Source organism: Anneissia japonica, unplaced genomic scaffold (assembly GCF_011630105.1).
Source record: "Anneissia japonica isolate Jap-2015-1 unplaced genomic scaffold, ASM1163010v1 scaffold288265_len830512_cov201, whole genome shotgun sequence".
Taxonomy (NCBI): domain Eukaryota; kingdom Metazoa; phylum Echinodermata; class Crinoidea; order Comatulida; family Comatulidae; genus Anneissia; species Anneissia japonica.
In genome coordinates, this window is record NW_022752171.1 from 393985 (window position 1) to 415188 (window position 21204).

At 33.9% G+C, this 21204-nt stretch overlaps 2 protein-coding genes across 8 annotated transcripts in view; one reads left to right on the plus strand and one right to left on the minus strand.

The window, feature by feature from the left end:
• Positions 1–1948: 1948 nt before the first annotated feature.
• LOC117122130 (phosphorylase b kinase gamma catalytic chain, skeletal muscle/heart isoform-like) lies at positions 1949–15907 on the plus strand. 2 transcript variants are annotated; one of them, XM_033267609.1, is made up of 11 exons: positions 1949–2100; positions 4665–4972; positions 6042–6217; positions 6975–7029; positions 7515–7580; positions 7869–7941; positions 8916–9006; positions 10027–10150; positions 12579–12702; positions 13436–13558; positions 14375–15907. In XM_033267609.1, exons 2-11 carry the CDS (start codon positions 4875–4877, stop codon positions 14693–14695), a joined length of 1251 nt encoding a protein of 416 aa, XP_033123500.1. In that variant the 5' UTR covers positions 1949–2100; positions 4665–4874; the 3' UTR covers positions 14696–15907. The 2 variants fall into 2 exon arrangements, with proteins under 2 accessions (XP_033123500.1, XP_033123501.1); XM_033267610.1 differs by lacking the exon at positions 1949–2100 and adding an exon at positions 2432–2494.
• Positions 15908–16428: 521 nt separating this feature from the next.
• LOC117122131 (SRR1-like protein) overlaps positions 16429–21204 on the minus strand; it is a 12961-nt gene continuing 8185 nt past the window's right edge. For 2 of the 6 annotated variants that reach the window (XM_033267615.1, XM_033267614.1), the window contains exons 2-8: positions 20321–20463; positions 19242–19282; positions 18592–19022; positions 18138–18236; positions 17639–17787; positions 17500–17545; positions 16429–16695 (exon numbers count right to left, since the gene is read on the minus strand). In XM_033267615.1, coding sequence (XP_033123506.1) covers positions 16507–16695; positions 17500–17545; positions 17639–17787; positions 18138–18236; positions 18592–19022; positions 19242–19282; positions 20321–20463 — 1098 coding nt within the window. In that variant the 3' untranslated portion in view covers positions 16429–16506. Of the gene's footprint in view, positions 16696–17499; positions 17546–17638; positions 17788–18137; positions 18237–18591; positions 19023–19241; positions 19283–20320; positions 20472–21204 lie in introns of all 6 variants that reach the window. The other 4 variants (XM_033267616.1, XM_033267613.1, XM_033267612.1 and 1 more) reach the window with 2 other exon arrangements.

A 21204-nucleotide genomic window follows, 5' to 3' on the forward strand; every position in this document is an offset into this window, starting at 1 on the left:
GCAGGGGCGGATCCAGCGAGGGGCCACAGGGCCCCCGTTCCCCCTTCCGTCAATCCCGCCGATAAAAAAGAGGGTGAAAAAAAAAATGAGAAGAGAGGAAAGAGGCGGCCACAGCAGTGGGCGAAAGGAAAACTCGATTATTTTACCACTCACAAATTTTGAATTTTCTATTGATTGACGGCGAACACAACGGCTTTTCTCCAACCTGAGACAACTATACAAGAAGATTGGAAACCGAAAGGTCCACTGATTAATCTCAGATAAGATAGTATGATAGTACAATACATACTCCAAGTATCGAAATGCACGCCATCGTGTCGAGGGGATTCAATATTTCGACATTAATTATGTCATCATCAGGAATGATATATTATCTATATTTGCAAGCTTATATGCACAAGTACCAAAAGTGTTTGACCAATCAAAATATTACCCCTTAGGTGACATAGCTATGAATAAACTAAATATCAAAGCTTTCTTACCCTACTGATCAAAGCTACCTACAAGAACAAAGAAAGCTCCTTTGAAGCTTTCAGTCCACTGTTAAGCAGTGGGTGTAGCCTACGTATAGCAAACGCTTCTTTAAACAATAGTATAGACCAATTTTACGAACTGTCAATAATGTTATTATTAGAAAATATTATACCTAATTTATTACTTACATTACAGGCTACATTATCATTTTCAAGTATACATTGTAAACTTAAAACATATTGGAATGCCTCACAATTTTGTATATGATCATTTATAACACTATCAGATCGTGAAGAATGTTCTTTAAGTCTAGTTATTAAGCATCTATCTGTCTTACCAATATAATCACTATTACAACCTGGACATTGAAATGATAAACAACAAAGCTCCTATATTCCTTAGGGGTTTGATATTTAGTAGATATAGTACTGTCATAATGTTATGAATTTTACCTCTTTAACTTGTGTTTCTTTACTTTGTTTAAGCACCTACGTTAAAGTGGATTCACCTGCCTTTCCTGATAAGGCAATCTAACTCAAATCTTAATCAAGCTATCATCAGTGGGCCTGCGTATACATTTAGGTTCTTAATTTATTGAGTACATGGTTAACAATTTTTAAAGGGTTACCCATTCCATGACATAATTTTTTCTAATGTTACAAAGTTCTGTTTGAAGGTTATCGGGAGTACACAGTTTGTGGGCTCTTGAAACACTAAACTACGAATCCAAGAAATCTTATGGTTCCATGGGGCAAAGCTATCATAATGGATATTGACCTGTATGTGTATTTTTACGATATATACTCATGTTTCTTACGTTGTTGTCAAATTGTAAATCCAGAAAATGTACTATATCACTGTTTTGAAATGATTCAAAGGTAAAATTAATCTGTTTATGAAAAGCGTTAAAGTGACGTAGGATATGATGAAAATCATTAGGTTTAGCTAGCACTAGTGTGTCGTCAACAAAACGAGTATAAAACTTAATAATACCGGGATCTATAAGTTTAGGAACAATCTTCTAGTTCAGTCATTAAAATATTGGCTAAAACTAGTCCAAGGGGTGAGCCCATTGAAACTCCGTCAGTTTGGTTATAGAATTCATTATTACAGGTAAATAAAGTTTGTACAGCAATCCCTAAGTAGTTTCCTTAACGTATTTTTCTTAAGATTAGTAGATATCAATTTCTTATTGTAAACCCTTCAAGAATTATATTATTTACTGTAAGGGAACATTTGTGAACAGAGATTCAACATCAAAAGATACAATTAAACGGTAACCTAAATTATATAAATGGTCTGTTACACCTTTGATGCGCTCAGCAGCATCAAACCAATCTTTTAAGGGGGGGAGGGACTTTTTTGGCTCCGAAGGTGGTCCCCTATAGGTTCTATGTATTAGCCAATCACAGTCCAGCAAATGTGCACCGCCCCTTTTTTCTGTGCAAAGTTCAGGCTCTAGGGGTCGATGTACGTACGCGACCTTGGTACGACCTGAACGTAAAAAGCAATCGTGAATGTGGCCTCTCTCGAGCTTGTGATTTGTTTTACTTGATGTATAAATCGTCATAATAATTACCTTGAATTGCGTGTGTCTGATCTAAATCTATACCTGATAAACACAAAGTAAGATGTGTAAGCAGCGTAGGCTTTAAAAATAAAGAGTTCAGGCTATTATTAAGGCCTAGGCTACTTTACTTCTCTAGCGGATCCTGGCTAGGCCTAGAGGCCTGACTTGTTTTGAGTGACTATCGTACGTAGATATTTTAGTAGACAAAGGCCTATCTACCAGGGTAGCGTGGTGATTCAGGAGATAGTTTAAAGGCAAGAATTCGATCCAACTCGGCCACAAGTCAACTCGGCCACAGTCAACTCGGCCACAAGTCAACTCGGCCACAAGTCAACTCGGCCACAAATCAACTCGGCCACAAAAAGTTTGGCTACAGTCAACTCGGCCACAAGTCAACACGGCCACAAGTCATCTCGGCCACAAATCAACTCGGCCACAAGTCATTTACTGGTACTACATTGTACTAATTGTTATTATTATTACTGTTATTATTGTTGTTATTATTATGTTGTTTTTATTACCGTTAGTTTTAATATTAATTATTAGTCTTAGCATTAACATTATATATTCAAATTTTTGCTGATATTATTATTATTACAGTACCATATAAATAATAAATAATTTTCGATTTTTTATTATTCATATTATTATTATTATTATTTATTAGTCTTAGTATTATAATTTTAATAATAGTAATTTAAAAAGTTGTTGTTATTGGCGTTTTATTATTATTTTTCTCATATTATTATTATTATTAATATTATTGTTGTTGTTGTCACCTTTATTATCGATATTATTATTCAATCATATATTGAAGAAAAGGATGCAAAAACTTAGATTTACATTAAATAACTTGTGGCCGAGTTGATTTGTGGCCGAGTTGGCTGTAGCCGAACTTTTTGTGGCCGAGTTGATTTGTGGCCGAGTTGACTTGTGGCCGAGTTGACTTGTGGCCGAGTTGACCTGCACCCAAAGGCAAGACCTATACTTTACTCAGATATAAACTTGCGGCGCTAATGCACTTTCGCACCTAACTTTTAATTCTTAATTTTTTTACCTCAACATTCTTCTCACAGTCAACATATAATTAACAAACATTTTCACCTAATTTAACCATTCACAAAGTACCTTTTTCAACAAATAAGCCCACAAATAAGTACAGCGAATGTGTGTTCGCTAGCACTACGGGCAGCTGCCATTTTGCAATCAGCAAGAAATTGCCAGAACTTTTAATTCTTAATATTTTTACCTCAATGTTTTCTTCACAGTCACAACATATAATTAACGAACATGTTCACATGATTTAACCACTCACAAAGAAAGTACCTTTTTCAACAAATAGGCCCACAAATAAGTACAGCGAATCTGTGTTCGCTAGCACGATGAGCGGCTGCCATTTTGCAATCAGTAAGAAATTGCCAGAATGTCTGAGTTTGCAGCGTGAAGTTTTTTGATTAAACGTTTATGAAAACTTATCTATTTGCCGTTTATATGTCATTCTTTATATTGTGACGCTGTTGTTTGACTATGTGTGTTCACATGAAATTCACACGTACAATAATTACTAATCATTACTAAAAATTAGTAATGATCCAATTGCGTACACAGATCGAAAAATAGGGCCTGGGGCCTAGGCCTAAATCCAGAAAAACAACTATCAAAACCAATGATAAACGTCGGTTCGATTAACCTCGATTACGACAAGAAGGTTCAGAAAGATGATACTGCATGATGCCACATTTTGTTGTCGGATGTTTCATGGGAAAATTCGGATTAAAATTATAAGACTAAATTATAAGACTAGACTTAAAAATTTCAGAATTGACTCGGACATTCTGGCAATTTCTTACTTGATTGCAAAAAAATACAGCTCGTCGTGCTAGCATGCGCAGAAACCCAGTATCAACCTATATTTATAAAGGTATCTTTTTGTTGAAAAAATGTACTTTATGAGTGGTTGAATCATGTTAAAATGTTTTATAATTATGTGCAAGTTAGGGGTGGATAAGAAATATAGATCAAGCTGATGCAATTTGTATTTTTACTAGGCATAAGCCTGTTTCTCTGCACACCTGCAAGACTGGTAAAAAGGCCTGCGTTGGGGAATATATCCTCCGGGCAAAATTTTGGAAATCCGTAAGCGCATTTGGAAAATAAGGGCCGATTTCCGCACAGATTTTGCTGAAAATGAGGCTTTGACCAAATCTTAATATAGCCTATAAAACCAATGCAATTGTGCAGCAATTACGATTCCGTGCATCCTAGCGATTTTTCTCAAATTTGAGCTGACTTTCAAGATATTTTCTGCGCAATTAAAAAAAATTTTACAGTATGGCACTGCTGCAGGCAGGAGGATACCTTATTTAATAAATATTTGTGAAAGTTGACCTTCCTTGAAATAGAATTCACATATGTCTGTGTGTAACTTTATTATTAGAGATAATGGCATTTTAAATGCATTCTGATTTTTTTATACATGTATGTAGGCCTAAATAAAGATTTTACACTCAGGGGAGGTGCTACCCAATAGGCCAATATTATAAAGTAGGCATTAAAATCAGTATAATATTATACTCATCAATCTAGGCCTAATGCTTAAATGTTTTTCTACTATTTTCAGACTTCAATAGAAAGGATTCATTTAAAAAAAGCATCCTGTGTAGTGTCTTACTATAGTATCGAATGAGTGACAAAGGATGCTAGTGACAGCTCAAACGAGGATGATTAAAATACTGATGTTGCTATGATACTGAGTCCTTTATCTTGATGATAGTTATAGTCAAGTTTTTAAACAAACATTGAACATAGATTGTTGAGGTGAGGGTCTACAATGGCAATAGGTTCAGATGAGGCAGACGATGATTTTTCCATGGAGGCTTATGGGTCTGTACTGTATTCAAAGTACCTACCAAAGCAAGTCTTAGGCCGGTAAGACTAATTTTATTTACTAATTCTGTGATATTACTTTTAGACCTGCCTAACAAATACTTTCGGTAATAACACTACTGTTCTCATTTTTCATTGTTTATATTTGTCTGTTTACTTTTCTATGGGACTGCATTCTAGTTCTGTTTTTTTTTTTTTACAAATTCTATTCCTAACAAGGCTTGAATCTGCTTTAGAGAGTTTTGTCCCATGAAAAATACCCCAAAAAATATATAAATTCTTTTGGAAATACTTGCTTGAAGTAATTAATAATTATCAACTTGAACATAAAAATTAGTGTATTTAAAAAATGTTTACCCATGATTTTACAGTGAAAAATGATACATTTTTGTATCGTTATCCAGTATAAAAAATCAGGATACAAATTTTTTTAATTCAATAATTTCTTTGCTCAAGTAATTAATTTGTATGTTACTACAAAATGAGCAATTTGATTTCAATTTTTTGTGACTTTTGTTAATTTTAGGGGACAATACATAAAAAGACTAACATGAACAAAACATAACAAACACCCTGAATTTATTGTTTGATGGCAAAGTAATAATATATATTAATGCTTGTGGTACACCACATACAGTAGATAGTTCTGAAAAGAACTGTTTTTGTTGGTTGAGAATATCTTGACGTTTCGATTGAGTTACTTCAATCATCTTCAGGAGAATAATATGCAGAAATTCCAAAACAGTGAAATACTTATGTGTTTTGGGTAGTGAGACTTGCTGCTGATTGGTTGAAAACTAAACAATAGCTGAGACTACTTGTGAAAAAGCTACAGTAATACAAAAGCCCAAATTCACAGTCTGTGCAAAATGGTGGGGCGTGGCTTTTCAGACCTACCTATGTGGTGTACCGCATGCTTCAACATATATGTAATATTACTTCGCCATGCAAACCTTCAAATAATACTTAGAAAACAATAATATCACGAATTATAACATAGTGGAGTCTTCACTTTGGTTTGCCTTAAGAGAATTCTAATGCTTCCCCCTAATAGTGAGAGTAGTAAGCAAACATATGAGTTAAAGTTTTCATTTTTTATTTTGTTTTCCAGAGGCATCAGCAGTACTGTAAGAAGATGCATTAAAAAAGATACACTGCAGGAATATGCTGTCAAAATAATTGATGTTGTAACTGAAAAGGTAGATGATATTGGAATAGAAGACTTGAAATTGGAGTACAGGAATGAAGTTGCAATATTAAGAAAGTTGTCTGGGCATCAACACATTGGTAAGATATTTTCCATTTCGATGTCTGTGGTCTAGTGGTTATGACACCAGGCTAGTTATCTGGAGGTCGTGGGCTCATTTCCCACCCAGATCACTTGACAAATTTTTTTCACAAGTAGTGTACAGGTATTTGTAATAAGATAATTTTTTAATTTTCTTTATTTTATTAAATATTACAAGATATGATAGTATAATACATACTCCAAGTATAGAAATGCACGCCATCGTGTCGGGATTCAATGTTTCGACGTTAATTATGTCATCATCAGGAACAATCATCATTGCTGATGATGACGTAATTAATGTTGAAATATTGAACCCCGACACGATGGCGTGCATTTCGATACTTGGAGTATGTATTATACTATCTTATCTGAGATTAATCAGTGGACCTTTCGGTTTATGACAAGATATAATATGAAAATAACCAACCTGATGGTTCTTGCTTTTAATTAGTAGTTTCGCCTTGCTGCTTTGAAGTAACAGGCCTAAAGCCTTTAAAACCCCCACTCATATACTCTTGTACCAGTGTTAACATTATTACTGTACTGTACTTTGATCCCAAGATATATTTTATTATCTTTCAATAAATCAATTCAATTCTATTATAGTTTTATGGCTACATTCTGGCTTACAATCTGTTGTTAAGCAATAGACCATTGACTTTTGTTATTTTTATATTTTAGTATTTCTATTCTATGCAGATTATTTGTATTTGTCTTATATTTATTGTACTTTTTTTGTCTATTATATTTCAGTCATGATGTATGATTTCATTGAATCACCAACTTATTTCTTTCTGGTTTTTGAGTTGTAAGTACAAAGTCTACCTGTCATCAGTGAAAATTATACTGTGAATATATATCTTGGATTTTTAAATAAAAATGTTGAACTTATATATTTCTCACATATGTAAAATATGGCAATATGGAATTATAGGATTTATTTATTTTATTATTAACATGCATCACATGTTTAATAAATCACTGTTTTGTAAAATATGTTATTGATAATACAGTAATTGGAAAATTATTATTAGTTTATTATTTATGATGAATATTTTTAGCTCCGATGAGGAGCTCTAGAGACTGATTGATTAATAGTAGATTGATTAATAGTTCTTTTTTAGATGTACTGCCTCCATTATACTGCCCTCATGAGGAGCTCTAAAAACACTCGGATGATTGATTAATAGTTGATTAATTAATATATCTTTTTTAGCTCTACTGCCTCTTATACTTTCTACCCTCCTCGGAGCTTTCGTGACTACGAGAACTTGTTTTTTTCTAATTTGACAGATGTACAGGAGGAGAACTGTTTGACTACCTCACTAAAGTGGTAACATTATCAGAGAAAAAAACAAGGTAAAATTTCAGCAAAATCATCTTTATAAAAATGTGGTATTAAATACAGCATTTTTATAACTGTTTGAAAAAAAAAATCAAGTTTTAAAGAGAAATTTCAATGTGCATTATAAAAAACAGCATATCTAACAATGCTTCATAACTGCAAGAAAAGGGCTATAAAAGTAACAAGAAACATGTACAGCTACAGTAAATTAGAGATTTGAGAGATCTAACATGAAGTGTGATGTTGGCAATACTGTTTTTTTTTTAACCTCTTTATATTTTTATAACTTTTTTTTCCTATAGAAATATAATGAAACAAATTCTAGAAGCTGTGCAGTACATTCATAGTCACGGTATAGTCCATCGGGATTTAAAGGTGGGTTACTATAAAATAGGGCACGCATAAGATAGAAGTATTAATTTTTTTAATTATCTATAAATTAATAATTAGTAAACTTAACTGATCCTAGGAAATTTCTCTTCACTGAGAGCTAGTGGTGGGTGTAGGGTGATCCCTTGTTAAATCAGGCAGTGCATCCTAACAATCCCCATCTTTCGAAATGCACATGTGGTTTGTTGTACACAGGTTCAGTGGTGACACCGGTAGAGAGGTCGGGGGAATAGATCAAGGTTTGTATTCACTTGTGTAAACACATTGGTACCTTGGTAAGAATGTTCCGTAACATTTAAACATGTCCTGTGTAACATTTAGCTGGTATCCCATGTAACAGTTTATCTTGTGTGAATCGGGTATTAGACTTGAAGTAATCTATTGTACATACTATACCACCAGCACAGTCGTTCTTAACACCATATCTAGTTGAAATCTTGACACAGCATCTTCTGTTACTGCGCCATTTTTATGGAATTCCCTACAATTCCCCTTCTCAAAATTTTCAAAAACTGTCAAAAAACACATTTTTTAAATTCTGTTTCAACACTTAAAATCTTTTCTAAGACAGAAAAAGCATTTGACAAAAAACTTGGTAATGGTTAATGAAATACAGATTTTTTTAATATTTAAAAAAATGGGGGAAAAAGGGGTGTAACCACCCTTTTTCCCCAAGTTTTTAAATATTCAAAAATCTGTATCATATCTCATTAAGTTCTTTGTCAAATATGCTTTTTGTGTAGACTTTCCTTAGAAAATTCAGCTCTACAACATATCAAAACATTTTTTCCTCCGAAACAGCACATTGAGACTTCATTTAGGGCTACAGCAGATTTATATACATTACATTACCTCATTGTTTTTATTCTGAAATACTGAGTCCTGATTTGCCAATGACATGGTCAGTTATATCAGAGCATATCATTGTTTAATTAAAATGTTATTGATTTTATTACCAGCCTGAAAATATCCTCCTTGATCAGAATTGTAACGTAAAGATATCAGATTTTGGTTTTGCTGTTAATGTTCAACCTGGGAAACTCTTAAAAGGTATGGGTTTTTTATCATCATTTCTTTCATTCTTTAATACAAATCAATCAAAATTTGTTAACAATGTTTTTATAGAGGATGCATAGCATTCAGATTCCCTTTTCAAATTTTTCCTAAAATGATCCAGGTTTTTATATAAATTTGTAAATTCAATTTAATGTAAATTCATTTTATAAGTACATTTATTATTATATAATTTATTATTATTATTATTATTATTATTATTATTATTATTATTATTAACATTTTGAAAGTACAAAGGAAAACACTTCTTGATAATTATGTTTCCTATTCAGTCATCTCCTATATTAAATTAATTTTTAGTAATCTAAATTTAAAACATGAAAGTAGAGTTTTCATGTTTGTTGAGCCATTTTAAAGTTTCATAGTAATTCCTGATGAACTACTCTTTTGTATTCTTTGTGAAGAGCATATAAATATTATTTATATTTCCAAATGCACTGCATAAGTGAAACTGTTTTTATCAATGTGTCTCTTTCATCTTTATGAAACAAAAACCTGGTTCCAATTATCTGAAGATGTATCTTTCAATAAAGTGCTTTTTATTGACTATAACATGAGCATCTATTGTTTGCATGGTATGTGGGTCACTATTATTTTAGTGGGGAATTCCCCTTCCCAAAGATACATAGTTTGGGTAGGAAGGGGTGGGACATCTGTTCATTATGAATTTTTTTATGTATGGTGTGATATTCAATTGGCAGATATAATCCACAGTGGTTTATTTTAGCAATAAATGATTGAATGGAATATGTAATTATGAAATATGAAGAGACAATAATGAATGAGTGCTATACTAATAATACAAATAGTGGATTGAACAATTCATTTATATTGGGTTAATGTGTTTTAATGTCTATTTTGAGATGGTTTAGGTCCTGATATTTGTGCCACTGTATCTAGTTGTTTTCATGTAGTTTGAGAATACCTATTCTTTGTGTTGGTAATATAAACTTAAGAATCATGAATATAATTTTGTTTTTCTTTTTTATTACAAAGATTTATGTGGTACACCAGGTTACTTGGCACCTGAGGTTCTGAAATGCAACATGAAAGTTGATAAGGTCAAAGGTTATAGCTTTGAGGTTGATCTCTGGGCCTGTGGTGTTATAATGTATACATTGTAAGTAACACTTTCGATTTTCATGAGACACATTAAATCGTCAATTTACATACAAAAATGAAATTACAGTAGAGCCCCTCCTTTGGGACACCTCTATTAAGGGAGGGGTGTATACAGGGAGGGGGCCCACCCAGTGGTGAGAGATTCTAATGGTGGATCCAGGAATTTGAAATAGAGGGGCCCAGGGAAGGATTTTGACAGATAGGGTTTTAATACCACCTCAGCACCACCATAGTTGGGGCTGAGATCAGAAAATTTATGATTATGGCACCACTAGATGGCCAGAAATGCTGGGACCATTTCATTCAGCCTTTTTTTCTTATACTGGAACACAGACATAACAGATTATACTGTTAGGGATAACAATAAAATAATTTTGTTTTTTTTTACGTTGGTAATCTATCTAAACTTTTCTGTACCATAGTTAGCTCTAAACTGATTAGTGTTCATTTGGAATAATACTCTGTAACTGAATATACAGTAGTGTGGCTTCTAACTTATAGTATATAATATTATAAATATATTCTTGTTAACCTGGTCTCATTTTCAGTGGTAGGACAACCAAAACATAGTAAGAACAAATTATATTTCATTACACAATTTATTATTCAATAGACACATTCCGCTAAGTTGGTCATGTGACGTATAGTGGGCATCAATTGTAAACATGCAGCGCGAATGATGCTCGATAATAGGAAAACGTGTGGCTTCTTCATAGTGTTTGTGCTGTAAAGCTTGTATTTGATGTGGAATAATGTTGGTTGGAATGCCAGTAACTATACCAAATTGATTGGAAATTGAAATTGAGAGTTTTGCCGTAATGGTTTGCTAACTAATAAAGGGCATCCCTAAAATTTGTTTTCCCTCTCATGAAAACCTCTCTCAGCTTGCGGAACAATTTTCAAAATTCTTTCATGATAAAATCATGAATATTCGTCTTCGTTTATCACAATTGCAGCTTTCTCCATTGTCTCATCCATCTAATGTTTCAATTGTAACTCCGCCACTGGAGTCACTGCACACTAACAATGCTTACATTTTTTCTTCATTTGACACTGTTGACCATAATGCCATTGAGAAGTTAATTTTGTCCTCGGCTACTTGTTCATTAGATCCCATCCCTACCAAACTTCTTAAATCTTGCAGAGCCAGTATTGCTCCAGCCATTGCTTCTTTAATCAATAAATCTCTTGAAACCGGCTCTTTTCCGGATAATCTTAAAAGTGCGGCCCCTGCATGTCTGTGGCTTGTTTAGGTATGCGCGAGGGTTTTCGATCCGCCATCTGTGATTTTGACACGCTACGATTTCTAGGCTAGCTAAGGTTTATGAATGATCACAAATTCCAAAGCACATTGAACGCCAGAATGAGTAAATAAACACTAATTTCAACAATTGTAGTGCCTTTCCTTTCCAGTTTCATGTTAATGGTGGGCGGTTGTTTTCGCAACCATAACATTACCCTACCATAACATTACCCTTATACTTTAACACTGATTGCACTGTAAATTCCCCATTGTAATACCCATTATATGTCACGTGACCGGCTGTAAACAAACCTTGTGGAATGTGTCAATTGTTATACCTAATTGATGGACTATGAAACAGTCGCATAATGCTGACTAGTTTGTTCACGACTTTACAAGTACCACAACTTTTGATCATATCCTTCATTTATCCAACAATAGATCAAATTATAACAAGGGATGTATATACTACTAATTGTATATGTCACATGTCATACAGGATGTGACAGAGGTCAAAAGTTTATTGACAATATTTGTCATATATACTTGATAAATGTCATCTCCTGTGCTAGTCATTACACTGCTATTATTATCTAGTATTAAAGTACTTGGTCTGTAGTTCTTACCTATTTAATCATCAAGTTTATTTCTCAATAAACAACTACCCGGTATATATTTCTAGTGTATTCCTTCTAAACTGCATAAAGCATAGTAAGTTTTAGTATGTAAGTTAGTAGTTACTATCATACTCTGTCATGTATTTTATAAAAATGTTAAAAACTAATTTTACTTTAATTTTATAAGTGCTGTACTGAGTTCATCTGGAACAAATATATGTTAATAAAGTTTCTTTTTTAGTTTAAAACCTAAAGAATAATTTATTTTAGTATTATTATTATTAAGCTTAGTAAATTTGTAGTGGGGGAACCTGGGGATGCAAGCTTTCTTTTGAGGGTGCCTGTGCCCCCAAGCCCCTTCCCTGTAGATCTGTAACTGCTGTAAAATAGCTTGACCATAGATCAGTGTTGTAATTCAAATTTTGAGAGTTTTCAAGATTTTTGCAGGCACCTTTAACCTTTGCATATCTTCAAAATTTCTAAGATAAACAGTACTGCCATAAATCATTGTTGGATTTCAAAAACACTATTTAAATTGTTGTGACCATTTTTGTTTCTTCACACAGACTAGTCGGTCTTCCTCCTTTCTGGCACAGGAGGAAAATGGTTTTACTTCGGTCAATAATGGACGGCAGGTATAAGTTTGGCAGTCCTGAATGGGATGATATATCTGACCCACCTAAAGAGCTGGTAAGTATTCTTTTTAAAAGCATATTTTATTACATCCGCGAAGGAGGTTATATATTCGCCCCTGTCTGTCTGTTTGATGCTAAAACTAAGAAATGGATCATCATACAATTTAGTGGAGGGCACATAATAGTCTAAGAGATAATTAACTTTTAGGGAGAAAATGTTGAAGGACAAGGTAATGGTCATGGAAATTAAATGTTTTCTGTTGAACTTACCTTTGAGTATAATAGAAAATAATTGATTCACCCTAAACAGCCTGCATATTGTTTGGGATTCAGGTCCAGGGCAGAGGTATGCACTATGGAGTGGCTGCTCTAGTTATACATGAAATCATAAAATTGTGCTGAACGTAAATTAATTAATAAATTTAAAACAGTTTGGCATAATTAAAGTTCTTTTGATTTGATTTATTCGATATGCTCTTTAAAATACTAGGGTCCCACAAACCATGGTTAGCCTTCAAGAAACCATTGGTGAACCCTACACTTAGTTATTTATTAGCGACGGTTTTTAATATTGTTGATATATTCAAAATATATTGTTTAGGAGCCATCCATTTATTCATCTTTTTCACAAGAGTACATGCTAGGGAGAGGGGGTAATTGACTTATTACATTCTTTATGAAAATATAAATATAAATCTGGTATTAGGCACTGTATGAATGTTTTTGGATTGATTGGATAAAATAAATTATTCCCTTCTGGTGTAATGTAATTAATTTTTTGTTTTTAGATATCTAAACTATTAGTTGTTGATCCAAAGCAACGGTATACAGTAGAAGAAGCAATTAATCACCCTTTCTTTCACTATGAGATTTCGAAACCTGAAGTCTTCATGGCTCGCAGAAAATTCAAGGTAAGAACAATGACAACACTAAATAATATGATGATGACTATAGTATATAGTGAATAATTACCATGGTGGTTGCCAGTTCTCACAGCTCAATAAAATTTGTTGGAGAGAAAAAAATCTTACATAATTTTTACTGACTGAGAATGTAAAATTTATTAAATACTGGTAAGCCTTTTAAATCACTGAATTGTCTAAGCTCGTGGGGGCTTTTGGTTGCTCTTGGATGCACCTGCTTACATTTGGACATCTGTTAATGCACTTGCTGTAGAATTGAATAGCCTGGTGTTTAAGATGCTTGCCTTCCAATCCCAGGGTCCTGGGTTCAATTCCTGTCAGTGTTGCAGAATTGGTTCACATGACCAAAACAACTGCACTCCCTACACCTCAAATTGAGATTTAGTTTGTGTAAAGCATTGTGTGTGTATGTTTTTCTTGATTAAAGCTCAGTTTCCATAGAATCGCTCACCCTATCGGCAACAGTTGTCGGGAAGGTTGAACCTGGTTCAACTTTGCTGATTGCGTTGCAGACAAATCGTGGTGCAGACAAATCGTGGTGCCTTCCCGAATGTGTCAGGGCAGCTAGCAATTATTCGTCTGCAATCAAGTCTGCAATGCAATCAGCAAAGTTGAACCAGGTTCAACCTTCCCGGCGACTGTCGCCGATAAGGGTGAGTGATTCTATGGAAACCGAGCTATATTCAATATTGACAATCCTTGGTGCATGTGTTGTGTGCCTAAATAAATAAATGTTCACAGAATGTAGGTTTATGATCCTTAGAAACATAATATTAAATTCATATACATTTTATTTAATTTCAGGCAGCAATAATTACTGTAAGAAGCATTTGCATTCTGCAAAAATTAAACTCACAACGACCAGTTAATATTTGCTCGGCAAAGTCAAACCCATACAGTGTAAAAATGGTACGCAAAGTGATTGATGGGTGTGCCTTCCATGTTTACGGGCACTGGGTAAAAAAAGGTGAAGAACAGAACCGTGCAGCTTTGTTTGAGACAACGCCGAGGGTAGAATTAAAAATGGCCTACGATAGATCTGATGAAAAGTTCAGTACAGAAGGCCCAAAAAGGCTCAGCGAATTTTACGGACGTTCTGTTGTACATCACACAGTTTTTGAATAATACCAGTGTATGGTAAAGGAATAGGTACAGCCATCTTGAACATGCATTAGTTTATTTATGAATATTCATAGAACATTATGAATATTGATTATGGGCATCTTGCAATAGTTAAATTATAATATATTTTCTTGGTTATTCTGATTTTGAATGATGTGTCTTTAGTCTAGGGTCTTTTTGAAAAATTGTTATTACAATAGTCACATTCCGCAAGGTTTGTTTACAGCCGGTCACGTGACATATAGTGGGTATTACTATCTAGAATTTACAGTGCAATCAGTGTTAAAGTATAGGAAAGTGTAATGTTATGGTTGCGAAAACAACCGTCCACCATTAACGTGGGAAATAACTGGCAAGGAGAGGCACTACGATTGTTTAAAATAGTGTTTAGTGCTTATTCTACTGTTTAACGTGCTTTGAAATTTGTGATCCTTCGTAAAGCTTAGCTAGCCTAGAAATCGTAGGGTGTCAAAATCGCAGTTAGTGGATCAAAGACTCTCATGCATACCTAAACATTATATGCAGGGGCCTAGGCCTAGCATTTCTCGAAAAATCTCAATGTTTGAGGCCAGGGTCTTTTGGAGCATTAGCAAACCATTATGGCTAAACTCTCAATTTCAATTTCCAATCAAAATTGGTATAGTTTCCAACCAACATTATTCAACATCAAAATATGTACTTTACAGCATAAACACTCCGAAGAATCCACGTATTTCCTATGGAAATTGCCCACCAAGAATGTTTTCAGGATGATTTACAAATTGTAGTGCCACGCTGTGTAAAATTTAATTAAACTAGAAAAAAACTAAAACATTATTGGTTCATTTGGTCCATATATGGATATGTGCTTGTTCTTCTGTATGTAAGATAGAAAATTTTTCACATGCTGGTTCTGATTTTTTTGCATATACTAGAAACTCGCATGAAATAATGTCGAGAAAGAATGATGTGCTTATGTTATGGTATGTCTGGAATTGACTTCATTAATTTTTTAGGAGTGTTATATAGAATTGGCAATAGTCTGTTTACTACTACCGACCCTACATATTTGTGTCAATTGTGGCTTAAGACCATGCCGCGTAAATCCAAAAAGCATAGAAAAGGAAAGAACACAGTACGCTTGTATTGTAAACAGTATTCACCCATATAGGCAGCTACGTTAATACCCAGTACAGTAGTTCCGAACAAGTTTTGTTTGTTCTCCACTCCATTGATATTGCATTTAATTTTAAGGCACAACATATTCCAAACAAGACTATCTGATGCGAATCCAGAGAAAAATATGGGTAGGGGCCATGTAATGGCCGAAGGTGTAGAAGGGGGTTAACGATTTGTTTAGAAATTTCTTTGGGAGCCCTTATGCCTTGTCTCCCCACCCCGCCCTTAGAGCTGCTGCATGCCAACAACTTAGATACTTTCTGAATTAGTAAACAGATTGCTCTTCCAATTATTCTTTTTGTTTAAAACTAACTGAAAATAAGTTTGTTTATATGAAAATTCTTAAATTTAAAAAAACCTTTCTAATCATATATATATTTTGTGTATAGTATCTATTATTTTCATGTTATTCAAATGTCTGGAGAGAATAAGAAGTAATTATTTCTTCCCCATTATAGTTATTTTGTTTTGAAAAATGCTGCATTTGTAGAAACTGATAATATATGCAAATTATTATTATTTTTCAAATAAGGAGTGACTTTAAGGATTATGTAAAATCACTTGTTACATTATAAACTTTGTCAGATTGATGAAATAAAGTTTATTCAAAATATCACTTTATAACTTGAATTACAAAACACAATGACTCAACATTATTAAGATTTATTGACAATAATCTCAACATCTGTGAGGTGTGAATAACTAGGCTCCTTCTTGAATGTCCACATCATTGGGGGCGCTTGTTGAAGAGTAGATGTTGGAAAGACATGAACTCCGATATCATTGAAGACATCAAGAAATTTAAAATTGTTTACAATATCAACTTGATGAACGAATGGTAAAATCTAAATTCAGGCTAAGGTCAAACTTAAAAAAGAAAGAATTAATTAGAAAAAGATTTGAGGGAAAAACACATTTTAAGGTGCATTGTCATTAAGCACTATGTCAGGGACTAAGCACTATGGGGTGTTCATGTGATTAAAAGAACAGGCCTGGAATTTATCAATCTCAGCTTAGCAAATGTCTTAAGTCAAAAAAGTTAAGATGTCCCTAATAAATATCTTGCGCTGATTTACTACCCAATCCTAGCAAAATCTTGGCCTAAAAATCGTTTTAAAATGGTGCCAATGTACAATCGACTTTCTAATTTTAAGCAATTTCTAAGCTAAGCAATATTGATAAATTTGACTTTAAGCAACAAAATGAACTGATTTCTAGTTTGATAAATGTGGTACCTAATGGTACTGGACATACAGTAGGGTACTCTATTACATGGGTACTAGGGTACTTTAATTACTGTGGGCATACATAAGGTACTTAGATACTTGGTGTGGTATTCAGTACTGTGCTTAGAGGCAGTGGACATGGTGTACTCTACTTGATTTCATTCAAGGGATTTCTTCGGGGACTAAGCACTCGGCATGACATACTATGCAATGCGCATGTGGGTACTTAATTGCCAATCACACGAATGCGTTTAAAATTTTCAGTTTCTTATTGGCCAGTGATTCGATCAACATATTTTTGGTATCCGGATCGGGATTTTCTCGTATGGACGCACGGCAGCTAATGGTTAGCAGGATCCGGATCCAGCTAACCGTTAGCAGCCGTGTGAGGACATAGCCTAAATGATAAACCATAAAGGATACGGCTTTAATGTATGGTACCTCCTCTTCCAACACTTTACTTGGAAACCTACAAAAGTAACAAAATCAATATGTTGACTGCTGTATATGCATTACATGCATTACGTAAAACCATTTGCCATCTGAAAATAAACAAACTCACCTCTCCTCAAGTTGCTGGAAACTGTTCCCAATGATGATCAAATTAGCAAGTGAATTCCCCCAGTTACACCACAATAGGTTGTTGTAAAGTGGCTTCCCACAATGGGGCATGAAAAATATTGTTGGCTTATATACTCTTCGTTTTCCCTCCTGAAATAAAAAAAAAAGGTGAAAAGCCTTCAATTAACAAAGATGGTTGGTGTGAACTCTAACCAGGATTCTGTAAAGACCAGGGGTCGGGTAAAACCTTACTGGCCAGAAGCAGTGGCATAACGCTGGAGCCGGGGGCCCCTTGTGGCTTTCTGAGACTGGGGACATTTTTTGGGTCCCAGTCGCCAATTCCATTGTGGGATTTTAGATGTGGCCACTGGCCAGAAGCATTCTAGCAAGCATGTAAACGCAAAAATTATTCAATTAATTTTTTTAGAGCATATACTGTATCTTCTTTCATGCAAGCAAATATATCTTCTTTCATGTATTTCTGAATCACCAAAACATACCTCATTAGATTTTAAACATGATAAATCGTATCTTTTCAGAATATCATTCTCTGCTGTTGTAAATACTGGGTCATAGCAAAAACCTCTAGAGGGTGCTATCTAGGAAAAAAAAAATAGATATTATATTAACACAGACATTTAGGATATAAAATGGTGGCTGATGGGCTGATTGATTGATTGATTTTAAAAAGGCGCTTTGGTGCAGTAATTTCTATTCAGGTGCTGAGACTTGTGCTCGGAAGTTCAAACCATACGCTGACCACGATTAGATACCCAGACGGCTCTGTTGACAAACTGTAAAATAGTTCATGCTTTGTTTCACCCCAAGGTAAAATTTGTGGTTGTAGCTGCTTCTCATCAATAATAGTAGTAGCATCAGTCTTCCTATACCTAGATTACAAAATAATATAAATTTACAAGCCACATACATCTACCTTTAATAAAGATAGCTCACCTGAAAATGATCAAGAAGAAGAAGAAGAAGAGCCAACTGGTATCTAGCATTGACGCAAGAGGAGAAGTTTCCAAGGCCGTAACAAACAATACTATCAACTGAAAAACTAGACTGCATTACACTATGTACTGATTGGTCCTGACCCTCTTGGTTACTTCCTGTTGTTGCTTCAACTAAAACTTCATATTCTCTAGATAAATCTCGCACATTTTTTCGAATTTTTATTTCACAATTGTCTTCATCCTGACATGCGTTGGTTGGGTTCCCAATTTCCTCACAATTCTCTATTACTTGGTTTTTAATCGTCAGAGATGAAAGTTTATCCGTAATACAAGGCACAACTTCTTCCTCTTTCAAGGGTTCATCTCTTCTAAAACCTTGCTGGCACCTGTATGAGCTTGAAGTTACCTCCAAAGACCTTTCTACTGATTCTAGATTTTAAAAAGATAATTCATAAATTTTGGTTAGATTTGGCAAATAAATTTATCAAAAATTGTTAATTGAATTAATATTTAAATGTGTTAGGTAAAATAAAAAATATAAATATATGGGTATATATAGAAATACAATTTTAATAAGCATATTTATGTGCAATGATTATCCAAAAGGGATATGATTTTGAATGAAAATATATCCAGATTAATACTAACCTTTAAACTTTAACCAGAAACAACTTTCCTTTAATTCCTCTCTGAACAGAATAAGAGCATATCAAGTGAAATACAGTAACAAATCAAGAAGCTTAATAAAGTGAATTGAAAATCAATGAAATCAATGATCATGTTTCCATTTTGTAAACAAAATGAAGTGTTGTTCAACATACTCCTCTTTCCACATCCATATTCAATTCTGCGGTTTATTTATTGGGTCACAGAAACTCATCCACTTTCTTCCCCCTCTCTACCATCACTCTCGTTTAATAATAATAATAATGATAATAATAATAATAATAATAGCAATAATAATAATAATAATAAATAATAATAATAATAATAGCAATAATAATAATAATAATAATAATAATGGTCGACTTATAGAGTGCATATTATGGAGACTTCTATGCGCTTAACATACTGTAATATGAAAAACTGTACAAAGAAAGTAATACTTAACTTATCCTATTCCTTAAACTAAGCATGGTTTGGCTGTTGGCTCCGAGGAGTTCATCCGCCCTTTGTTCAGCTATTTTTCTTATTGCTGCTGGGTGGACATTCACCTCCCACCCAAAGGCAGCTAAGGCCGTAGATGGGTCTGCCTGTTAGTTGCCGGCGATTCTAGTGGGTGCATTTTTACGTCATACCCAGGACATCTTAAACTATTAAAACTAATCCTAATTATTATCCCTTTCGTTGGTTAACCATGTATTTCAGTGTTAAAGACAGGCTTCAGAGGGGAAAAAAATGATATTCTGTACAAATGAATGGAAAGTCTAATAAGATACAGGTTTTTGAACATTAACCCATTTCTCTTTAATGCTTTAGTATATTCATTTTTATAGCATGAACATTTTTACCCCGCGAAGAAAGTAGAGGCGATTATAGTAGTAATGCCAAGTGTCACAAGTTGGAAGAAATCCTTTTGTGGGAGATCCGGTTAAATGAGCTTTCTTAACATATTTAATGTTATTTTGCTGCGCATGGAGATACCCACAGCAATGCGGAAGGCCATCCCGATTTCCGGGAGACTCCAGCTACTTGGGACCCCTGATATTGATGGGACTTAGTCTTACTTGCATATCTTGATTCTGGCTATCACCTTCTCTATATCAGCAATGGTGCATGATGCTGCTTGGTCTTCACAAATATTTGGCCTAATCTTATAAGATGGTTTGGTTTTCTTTCTCTTTCTCTTAACAATTTGGAATTCTTCCATCTGCTGGGCTAAGACAAAGAAGATAATTAAGTTAGCCAGCCTCACTGCTTCATTTTTGTTGTGCCAATTTATAGTTGTATTTACTGCACATCCATAAATAATGACGGCTAACTAATATCTAACTAGTGATAATCTAAATAGTAAAATTAAATATGTTTTGTCGTGTGCACAATACTAATCCCAGCTGTACATTTTTACAGAAAGAATAATCTGCCTTGTATGTTCTAGTTACTTCACGACAATGCTCTCATAGATTGAGCCTAACCTGTGGTTCTCTAGCTGATGGAGACGAATTCGATCCAACTCGGCCACAAGTCAACTCGGCCACAGTCAACTCGGCCACAAGTCAACTCGGCCACAAATCAACTCGGCCACAAAAAGTTCGGCTGCAGTCAACTCGGCCATAAGTCAACTCAGCCACAAGTTAACTCGGCCACAGGTCAACTCGGCCACAATTATTATTATTGCTGTTATTATTGGTGTCATTTTTATTATTATTGTTGTTTTTATTACTGTTTTAATATTAATTATAGTCAGCATTAACATTATATATTGTTTAAATTTTTGCTGATATTATTATTGTTACCATATAAATAATACAAAATTCTCGATTTTTTTTATTCATATTATTATAATATATTAGTCTTAGTATTACTATTTTAATAATAGTAATTTTAAAAATATTGTTATTGGTGTTTTATTGGTATTTTTCTCATATTATTATTATTATTATTATTATTA

What these genes read in the sequence shown, in the direction of transcription:
- LOC117122130 (XM_033267609.1), top strand. Translation starts at nt 4,875, where the DNA reads ATGGCAATAGGTTCAGATGAGGCAGACGATGATTTTTCCATGGAGGCT. An exon ending in TAGTCCATCGGGATTTAAAG is followed by an intron (nt 7,942 to 8,915) that starts GTGGGTTACTAT and finishes TTTTATTACCAG; the next exon opens with CCTGAAAATATCCTCCTTGA. An exon ending in GGTGTTATAATGTATACATT is followed by an intron (nt 10,151 to 12,578) that starts GTAAGTAACACT and finishes TTCTTCACACAG; the next exon opens with ACTAGTCGGTCTTCCTCCTT.